This window comes from Cydia amplana, chromosome 5 (assembly GCF_948474715.1).
Source record: "Cydia amplana chromosome 5, ilCydAmpl1.1, whole genome shotgun sequence".
Lineage (NCBI taxonomy): Eukaryota > Metazoa > Arthropoda > Insecta > Lepidoptera > Tortricidae > Cydia > Cydia amplana.
In genome coordinates this window covers 7643-18265 of record NC_086073.1, presented here as the reverse complement: position 1 = coordinate 18265, position 10623 = coordinate 7643, and the positions used below count along the sequence as shown (strand labels likewise).

The 10623-nt window shown below is 61.6% G+C and overlaps 1 protein-coding gene across 1 annotated transcript; it reads left to right on the top strand.

Annotated features, from left to right (window-relative positions):
• Positions 1-9172: 9172 nt before the first annotated feature.
• LOC134648201 (uncharacterized) lies at positions 9173-10120 on the top strand. The gene has a single exon (XM_063502684.1). The coding sequence runs from the start codon at positions 9173-9175 to the stop codon at positions 10118-10120; it is 948 nt and encodes a 315-aa protein (XP_063358754.1).
• The last annotated feature ends 503 nt before the right edge of the window (positions 10121-10623 follow it).

Below are 10623 nucleotides of genomic sequence, written 5' to 3'. Positions count from 1 at the left end.
CCCGGAAGGTGACCAACAAACCAGGCACCCCTGGAGTGGCGGCGCCTCCGGCTGCACAAGAGGGTCCGACTAACAATGCGCCAAAATGACGAGGTCAACCAATCGGATCCTCCAGGCGAACATAAACCACTGCGCCGGGGCGCAAGATCTCCTCCTGCAGTCCATGGCGCAGTGGTCGATAGATGCTGCCGTGGTCGCCGAGCCGTACTACGTCCCCCCCAGCCACAACTGGGCTGCGGACCTGGATGGCTTGGTGGCCATTATTACAAAAGCAGGGGTAGAGGGCATACCGCCCCCCTCCACGTTGTCGAGGGGCCAAGGCTATGTGGCTGTCCTCTGGGGCGAAATTACCCTGATCGGGGTATATTTCTCCCCAACAGAAGAGTCTCCGAGTTCGAAGCCTTCCTCGGCCAGCTGGCGGCTCTTGTTGCGCAGACCCAACCGCGCCAGGTAGTAGTCGCAGGGGACTTAAACGCCAAATCCATGGCCTGGGGCTGTCCCGCAACCGACATTCGTGGAGACCTGTTAGAGGAATGGGCGACGATGACCGGTATGTCGGTTCTGAACCGAGGGTCGGCCAGCACCTGCGTGCGCTGGCAGGGAGAGTCCATAGTGGACGTTACTTTCGCGACCCCGGCACTCGCGACCCGCGTCCGGGGCTGGAGAGTACTGGAGACGGTGGAGACATTATCAGACCATTTGTACATCCGGTTTGATGTCTCCACCTCCTCCGGAGGCACGACAGACACGGATCGTCGTCCGAATGGCCGTGCTGCGACCCCTTACCCTCGTTGGGCCCTGAACAGCCTGGATCGTGAAGCGGTGGAGATAGCGTCCCTCGTCCAGGCCTGGACAACATCTCCTGGGCCTGTGGAGACCGAGGAGGAGGCAGCCTGGTTTCGCGAAGCCATGTCACAAGTCTGTGACGCAGGCATGTCGCGAGCCAAGCCGCGGCCTCCGAAGCGTCAAGTGTACTGGTGGTCGCGAGAAATCGGTGAACTCCGATCCCGCTCCAACAGAGCGAGACGCCAGTACACACGGTCCCGTCGACGCAGACACCGAGACGTTGAAGAGGAGACGCGGCTGTACAGTGCCTACAGGGAGGCGGTCAAGGCGCTGCAGCTCTCCATCTGCGAGGCGAAGGCGAGCGCCAGAGCGGAGCTTCTCGAGACTCTAAACCGAGACCCATGGGGGAGGCCGTACAAGACGGTCAGGGGTAAATTACGCCCTTGGGCCCCCCCCTTGACGGAGAGTCTCGAGCCTCGACTACTGGGGGTGGTTGTTTCCAACTTGTTTCCGAACAGACCGGAACACCAGCCCCCAGAAATGGCACCTCCCCATCAGCTCGCAGGGTTCGAGGGTGCGGAAGTCGGGGTGCCTCCGGTAACGGAGGCAGAGCTAGACGCAGCCGTGCGGAGGCTAAAAGCCAAAAACACGGCACCGGGTCCAGATGGGATCCCAGGACGCGTCCTGGCTTTGGCGCTGCGGTCCCTAGGGGAGAGATTCCGCGGGCTACTGGACGCCTGTCTACGGTCCGGCCAATTTCCGACCATATGGAAAACCGGCCGGCTCGTCCTCCTAAAAAAGGACGGGCGTCCCGCGGGATCTCCATCAGCCTACCGTCCGATCGTACTGCTCGACGAGGCTGACAAGCTTTTCGAGCGCATCATCTGCGCTCGCCTCGTCGAGCACCTCCGAGGAGTAGGACCCGACCTGTCCGAGCATCAGTTTGGATTCCGAGAGGGCAGGTCGACCGTAGATGCGGTCGCGCGCATCAAAGCCCTCTCGGATGAGGCGGTTGACCACGGTGGGGTTCTTCTGGCGGTGTCCCTGGATATCGCCAATGCCTTTAACACCCTGCCGTGGTCGTGCATTAGGGAGGCGCTGAAATACCACAAAGTGCCTCCCTATTTGTGCCAAATAGTCGGGGCCTACCTCTCGGAGCGGTGCGTGGAGTATCCGGTCCGGGGTGGCGGGCTTGCAAGGTGGGAGACATCGTGCGGTGTTCCACAGGGTTCGGTCTTAGGGCCGCTCCTGTGGAACATTGGGTACGACTGGGTGCTGCGGGGGGAGCTTCTCCCGGGGTCAAGTGTGACCTGCTACGCAGATGACACGCTGGTCACGTCCCGGGGGACCTCGTACCGGGAAGCAGCACGCCTCGCCACCGTGACGGTGGCACAGGTGGTGAGGCGTATAACGATGCTGGGTCTGGAGGTGGCGCTACACAAGTCCGAGGCGCTCTGCTTCCACGCAGCCCGGAAGGCGCCGCCTGCAGGATCCAGCATCATCGTTGGTGGCACCCGAATCGAGGTAAAGTCCAACATGAGATATCTTGGACTTGTCCTCGATTCCCGATGGAGCTTCCGCGAGCACTTTGCCCGCCTGACCCCCCGACTAATGGCAGCTTCGGCCGCACTGAAGAGGCTGATGCCCAACATCGGGGGGCCGGAGGTGGCGAGCCGCCGTCTATATATGGGGGTGGTGCGATCGATGGCCCTGTACGGGGCGCCGATCTGGGCGGTGAATCTGGCGGCCCGAAATGTCGCCCTGCTGAGAAAGGCTCAGAGGGCGATGGCCATCAGCGTCGTACGCGGCTACCGCACCACCTCATATGATGCGGCGTGCTTGCTGGCGGGAACGCCTCCGTGGGATCTGGAGGCGGAGGCCCAAGCGTCTCTATACGAGTGGCGCAGGGAGCTCCGGCTGCAGGAGTTCCATCCTGCGCCTAGGGAGGTAGAGGCGCAAAAGCTCCTCGTCCGACAGTCCATTGTCCTCCAATGGGAGGAACAACTGGCTGGACGCGAGGAAGGTCACAGGACTGTTGAGGCGGTCCGGCCGGTCCTACAAGACTGGCTGGAGAGAGAGCGGGGCTCGCTAACCTTCCGGCTGGTGCAGGTGCTCACGGGGCATGGCTGTTTCGGGAGCTACCTGCACCGGTACGCGAGACGGGAGGAGACGGCGGAGTGCCACCAGTGTAGCTGCGGCGAGGACACGGCGCAGCATACCCTGGAGGAATGCCCAGCCTGGGAGGGGCAGCGCCGCGAACTCGCGGCAGTGGTGGGGAACGACCTCTCCTTGCCAGCCGTAGTTAAGGCTATGGTTGCCGACGAGAGGTCGTGGAAAGCGGTCCTCTCCTTCTGCGAGGATGTAATGTCGCAGAAGGAGGCGGCGGAGAGGGAAAGGGAGGCCAACCCAGCCTCGCACCCGATCCGCCGCAAGCGCACAGGGGCCCGGAGGAGAGCGTATGCCCATCTCCTCCCCCCCACCTAGCGAGGTCTGGGCAGCGGCGCGGGGGCGTCGCTGCCCATTACATAGGCCTCGCAGAGAGGGCGCGCGTGGTATGCCCACGCGCCTTCTGAGGAGGCAGGGGTAGAAGTTCCCCAAGAGAAGGGCCCGCTGCATAGGCGGGCGGCGCCGGCGTGGTTGCGGTTGCGTACTCCAGAGAACCCGTGGCCACGCCCCACCGGCGGCGTGCAGGCATACCGTTGGTTTTTTAGTGGGTAGCGGCACCTTTGCCGAGTCCCACATAACCCGCATTTCCTCCCCCGGGTGTGCGGGTATGCATAAAGCATTTTTCCAACGAAAAAAAAAAAAAAAAAAAAAAAAAAAAAAAAAAAAAAAAAAAAAAAAAAAAAGGTTCCCCCTCGAAGTGCTGCCACCTTGCCGTGGTGGGGGGGCTTGCGTGTCTCAATGATCCTCGGGGCTACGCCGGACAGGGCTACCCATACCAGACAGGCCTGGGGTGAGAGACCAGACAAAGAGCGGCACATGACGGTTCTCCCCGTGTCCCTCTGACGGAGCAGAGGGCGCAGGGGAAGTACATAGGGTGGGCGGGCCTGGCCTGAGATGTGTGTGGATCTCACGAGGCCAGGTACCCGCGACGGAGGCACGCACGGTGGTGGTGCGCGTGCACCGTGTTTGAAGGAGCCCTAATATTGGGCAGCGGCCGCCTTTCGAGCGGCGTGGGATGGCGGGCCTTCAAGGCTCGCGGCGCGACGGGTCTGGCAGTTGCAGTCATGCGACTGCTGGGTGAGTTTTGGCTCCCCGTCGGGCAACCCGTAACCCGCACTGAGCCGGCCGGGGGTGCTGCTCATTGAGAGTAGCACCGCGTGGAAGAAAACCACTATAATAAATTACCCCAATCCCAAGGTGAGCAATCGCGCCGATGGGATGCGTGGCTGGAGGGAGTCCAGTCCCGAGCGTGCGGGGGAGCCCACCCCTTAAAAAAGCTAATCATGGAGATCGGCAACTTTAAAATTCTCCGGGCGGGTACCCAATCCCGTTCACTCGCTTCGGCGGGTGAGAGCCCCGTCGTATACGGAGGGGGCAAAAGTTGCTTCGTGGGCCGGCGGGATGCCGGCTCTCGTGAACACGACATTGGCTATGAACAAACGGAACTCGATTACGCAAGCGATATGGATATTTTGCGGATGAGGGGAGGAAACTCTGAAGACGAGGAGGAAAGGGTCTTTTTCCCGCGAAGCTCCTTGGCGCGTTCGCCCGTGCAGGGGCCTGTCCCTGCACAGGCGAACGTGTCACAGCACAGTCAATGTGTGGACTATCCAAGCCCACGCATTGACCTCAGCTTGCCCGAGCTGCAGATTCCTCCGTTTGGAGGGGTTGACGTCCTAACAGAGGCAAGGGACAGGCAGGGCCGCTTTATACGGCGTGCGCCAAGTGCAACTCCGAGCACCGCCACAGAAGTAGGGGCAAGACAGGAGGAGCCACGCGCACTACTGGCGCTCGAGGGAGGCCGTGAGGCCAGGTTCGAGAGGGTCGCCAAAGTCCTCCTGACCCGAATAGACCCAGGGATTCTAGCGGGAGGGGGGGGTGACTCGGACGTCACCACGTACACGGTGCGGTCCAGCCCGTCGCCGGTGACTCCCCCCCCCCCTAGTCGCCATGGGAACCCGACCACGGAACGTCAAGGAACCGACGTGGAGGGGAAGGCTCCAACGGGCAACCCCAGAAACCGGGGAAAGGGAAAGGTGCGCCCACGGATGCCGACCCCACTCAAACCCGCGGGCCCAGTGCCAATTTCGGACGTGGAGACAACGGAGGGTGAAGAGTGGAGTGGTGGGAGGATGTGGCAGGACCGCCCAGAAAAAAGACCTCGACCATCCGACTCGGACTCTATGCCAGGCTCCAGCGGAGATGAGGGACGCCGTTCAACCGGCAGCGGGGGCTCATCCCAAGCCTCTAAACGCCGGGGCCGCCCCCCCACGACTGGGAATTACATGGGCATGGCTAAGGCAAGAGAAGCTTATAACCGTGCCCTCCGGGAAGAGGCTCGCCTCGAGGCGGAGAAAGAGCTGGAACAAATGGAAATCCGAACGCGGCAAGGGTTCCGCAAAGACACCATTCCTCGGCCTGGGGCGAACCCCGAAGAAGAGCCCGGCATACGGGACCTGAGACGACAGGTCGCGGATAGTGTGGCTGTCATCGAAAGGGTGGCAGCCACATCAAAGAATCTGAAGGGCCCGTACATCCGCCGCCTAAAAGACGCCTCGTCGGCAATCACGGATGCGTTTGCTGAACTCAGCCAACGCACAGCCACCGAGGAAACGACGCGGCTTCAGGCCGACAACGACCGGCTGAGGGGGGAGATGGCCAGTCTCCGAAAAGAAATGGCCGAAATTAAGGCCCAAATGGAGGCGATGCGTCAGCAGGGCAGTGCTGCATCCTCCCTACCCGGACAGGATAGGAGTTCGAAGACGGTGGCCGAACAGAGCAAAACCTCGGCGCCTCTGACGAAGGAGATCTGTCGCGTGGTCATGGCCCAGGTGACGTCGTACCTGGACGCCCACATGACCACAATCAAAGACAGACTCCTCCCTCCGTCCGGCGCGAGGCTCGCGGGCGCTTCCTCGAAGGCCCTGGTCTCGCCTATGGTGCCTGCAAAGGGACCTTCCTCCTCAGGCTCTGTGGGGAGGGAGAAGAAGAAGAAGCCCCGGAAGGGAAGCTCCGCCCAGGAAATCCCGGCCCCGGTAATGCCAGGCTCCGCCGCTGCTGCGCTGGCGCCTGCACCTGCCACGTCAACCTGGTCCGAGGTAGTAAAGAAGGGGAAAAAGGGAAAGCCCAAGGGTGCAAAAAAGGAGGTGAGCCCGAATACGAACAAGGCTCCACCAAAGAAAGCCCGGAAGCTTCGCCTTCCTAACACATCAGCGGTGGTGCTGACACTGATACCCCAGGCCGATAGCAGCACGAGCTACGCCGCCGTACTCAACGAGGCTAAAAGCAAGGTCGACATTGACTCGATGGGGATCGCGGGTGTTCGGATCCGAAGGACCGCCACGGATGCCCGCGCCTTCGAGATCCCCGGAGCGGCGAGCGGCCAAAAGGCAGATGATCTGGCCGCCAAACTGCGGGAGGTGCTGGACCCTGCCCTGGTCCGTATATCTAGGCCCACCAAATGCGCGGAGATGCGCATCTCGGGCCTGGACGACTCCGTACTTTCCTCGGAAGTGGTGGCGGCGGTAGCAAAGGAAGGTGGCTGCGCAGAGGAGGACATCAAGTCCGGGGAGGTCACGCTCGGTCCTTCGGGGTTGGGTACGGTGTGGCTGCGGTGTCCTATCGCAGCTGCCAAAAAGGTGGCGCAGGGCGGACGGGTCCGCGTGGGGTGGGTGTCGGCGCAGGTCAGACTGCTCGACAGTCGGCCCACGCGATGCTTCCGATGCTTGGAAGTGGGACACGTGCGTGCGAAGTGCAAGTCGGAGGTGGATCGGAGCCTGATATGTTACCGCTGCAGTGGGACGGGCCATATCGCGCGTGACTGCAATGCCACCGCGCATTGCTCATTGTGCGCCGCTGCGGGCATCCGTGCAGACCACAGGGTGGGAAGCAAAACATGCAACCCACCCAAACGGAAGAAAACTGCTGCAGGTGGCCCCGGAGCCTCTACGCAGCCGAGTCCCCCACGAAGGCCTGAGCCTGGGGTCGAGGAGGATCGGACAGCCAATGGTTAGGAATGGCCGTCCGGTATCTGCAGGCGAATATCAACCATTCCGCCAGAGCTCAAGACCTCCTGCTCCAAAGCATGGCGGAGTGGTTGATACATGTCGCGGTGGTGGCAGAGCCCTACTCTGTGCCCCCGAGGGACAACTGGGCTGGTGACAGGGATGGCCTAGTAGCGGTTGTCACGCAGGCCCAAGCTAATGCGCCGCGTCACCAAAACGTCACCAGAGGCCACGGCTTTGTCGCCACACTATTAGGAGACACGATGGTGGTCGGGGCGTATTTCTCGCCAAACAGGAGACTGGCCGAGTTCGAGTCATTCCTGGATGAGGTGGGCTCTCTGATCGGCAGCAGTCGCCCGGGGCTGGTGCTCGTCGCTGGAGACTTTAACGCCAAGTCCACGACATGGGGATCCCCAGCGACGGACGCGAGAGGGCAGGCCATGGAAGAATGGGCGGTCGAAGTGGGGTTGCAGATCCTCAACAGGGGGTCGACACACACGTGCGTGCGACAGCGGGGCGGGTCAATTGTGGATCTAACAATGGCCAGCCCTGCTCTCGCACGGCGCGTAATGGGGTGGGGAGTGAGGGTAGACGTGGAGACGCTGTCGGATCATCGCTACATTCGATTCGATGTCTCCACGTTCCCTGCCACTCCAAGGGGTGTCGGTCGACCCACTGCGGGGGAAGGGCCGCGCTGGAAACTGCGCAAACTCGACCGAGAAATGGCCAAAGAGGCAGCGATTGTCGAGGGGTGGCAGGCCGGGCCTAGGCCCATCGGTGAAGTCGACGCCGAGGCGGAGCGGCAGGTTGCTGCTCTCCAGCGCATATGCGATGCAGCAATGCCCCGAGCAAAGGCGACTCCGCCGCGGCGCCGGCTTTACTGGTGGCGCGAGGAGCTTCGTGAGGCACGAAGCGGATGCATAGCTGCGCGCCGCCAATACACCAGGAGCAGACGGAGAAGGATACGCGATCCGGCCAGGGAGGAGGAGCTCTACGCCGCCTACCGAGCCAAATGCCACGCCCTGCAGGCAGGCATCGCACAGGCTAGGGAAGCGGCGTGGAAGGAGTGGCTGGAGACGCTGGACCGGGACCCATGGGGACGCCCTTACAAAACTGTAAGGGCAAAACTCCGGCCTTGGGCCCCTCCGCTAACCAGCAACCTTGAGCCGGACCTCTTAGGACGAATCCTTACTGGTCTGTTCCCTGAAAGAGGTGTATGGCATCCGCCAGCGATGGGTGGGAACGCTACCAGCACTGCGGTAGAGGAGGACATACCTCCTGTCACAGAGGGGGAACTCGGGGCAGCGGTGTTAAGGCTCCGGCTGAAAGACAGCGCCCCCGGACTTGACGGTGTGCCCGGACGTGTCGTGGTGCTCGCGCTTGGTGAGCTGGAGGAGAGAGTGAGGGCCCTTTTCCACGCATGTCTCCAACAAGGTCGGTTCCCGCGAAGCTGGAAGACCGGTAAGCTCGTCCTTCTTCAGAAGGACGGGCGCCCGGCTGAGTCGCCGTCGGCCTATCGCCCCATAGTCTTGCTTGACGAGATGGGCAAGCTCCTTGAGCGAGTGCTCGCGGCCCGTCTCGTCAGACACCTCGGGGAGGTAGGACCCGACTTGCACGAGTGCCAGTACGGCTTTCGGCGGGAAAGGTCGACCATTGATGCCATAGCGCGGTTGAGGGTCCTCGCCGATGGGGCAGTCTCACGGGGTGGAGTGCTGTTGGCAGTGTCGCTAGACATAGCGAATGCCTTCAACACTTTGCCCTTTGAGACTGTCAAGGAGGCACTGAAGTACCACGGTGTGCCCCACTATCTCAGAATAGTAGTCGAGGACTACTTCAGAGACCGGGCCATCACATACCCGACTCAAGCTGGATGGGCAAGCAGGACGGTCACGTGCGGTGTCCCACAGGGGTCAGTCCTCGGACCACTCCTGTGGAACATCGGGTACGACTGGGTGCTTCGCGGTACCAACCTGCGGGGCGTCAACGTACTGTGTTACGCTGACGACACTCTCGTCACCGCAAAGGGGAGCACCCACAGGCAGGCCGTCCTGCTCGGCACAGCAGGGGTAGCTCACGTGGTGAGTCGCATTAGGGCCTTGGGACTCGGAGTGGCCCTCAACAAGTCCGAGGCTCTCTGTTTTCACGGGCCTCGAAACGCACCGCCTCCTGGGCTGGAAATAGTGGTCGGGGGAACCTCCATCGCCGTCGAGTCGACGATGCGGTACCTAGGCATTGTCCTCGACGGTCGGTGGAGCTTCACTGAGCACTTTGCGCGGAAGGCGCCAAAATTGCTGGCCGCAGCCGGAGCACTCGGGGGACTGCTCCCGAACACCGGGGGACCGGGCAGCACATGCCGCCGCCTTTATCAGGGTGTTGTGCGCTCCATGGCACTCTATGGGGCCCCAATATGGGCAGAATCCCTGAACGCTCGGAACGTGGCCATGTTGCGCAGACCCCAACGGGTTATAGCCACAAGAGCGATACGAGCGTACAGGACGGTCTCCTTTGAGGCGGCGACGTTGCTGGCCGGCAGCCCACCATGGGACCTGGAGGCTGGGGTCCTGGCGGCGGTATACTGGCAAGTTGCGGAAGAGCGGGCGGCGGGAAATCGTCCACTTCCGGAGGAGATCAAGCTTTGGAGGGAGGAGGCCAAGGATGACCTTCTCCGGAGGTGGGATGAAAGGCTAGAAGCCCCGAGCGCAAGCCGCGAGGTGGTGGGCGCAGTACGCCCAGTCCTTAGGGACTGGTTGAAGCGCGACTTCGGGCCAATGACGTACCACTTGACACAGATACTTACTGGGCACGGTTGCTTTGGTAGGTACCTGTGGCGAGTGGCACGACGAGAGGACACAGCGGTGTGCAAGCACTGTGACAGAGGTGAGGAGGACACGGCGCATCACACCCGCGCCGTATGCCCTGCGTGGGATGAACCGAGATCGGAGATGGCTGCGGTTCTTGGAGCAGACCTATCGCTGCCGGCAATAGCCAGTGCGATGGTCCGCAACAGAGGCACCTGGGAGGCGGTCGTCGCGTTCTGCGACGCTGTCATGTCCCTAAAGGAGGCGGCGGAGAGAGAGCGAGAGGACGATCCCCTCTCGCTCCCTATCCGCCGAAAAAGGACCGGGCGGAGGCGGGCCGCGTATGACCGCCGCTTGCCGCCCTAACTGGGACCTCGGGCAGGAGATCGGGGGGTCTCCTGCCTGACGAGAGTGTCCCGAGGCGGATAAAACACAAAAGTGCACATCTAGGAGGGACAGTGGCAAAAGCCGCAATAGCCGAGCCCGCAAGGGCGACACGCACATGGCAGGGCCGAGGTAAGCGCCAAGCGTTCCCTTAGTCCTACCTCAGGCGGAGCGAGGGTACACCGAGGGGTTTTAGTGGGTAGGCCTCCCCCTAAGGGAGGAGAGTCCCACATAACTCCCGACCCCCCCCCGGGGGCGGGAGTATGCGCAACGCATTTCCCCTCGTAAAAAAAAAAAAAAAAAAAAAAAAAAAAAAAAAAAAAAAAAAAAAAAAAAAAAAAGGTTAGGTTAGGTTAGGTTAGGTTAGGTTAGGTTAGGTTAGGTTAGGTTATGTTAGGTTAGGTTAGGTTAGGTTAGGTTAGGTTAGGTTAGGTTAGGTTAGGTTAGGTTAGGTTAGGTTAGGTTAGGTTAGGTTAGGTTAGGTT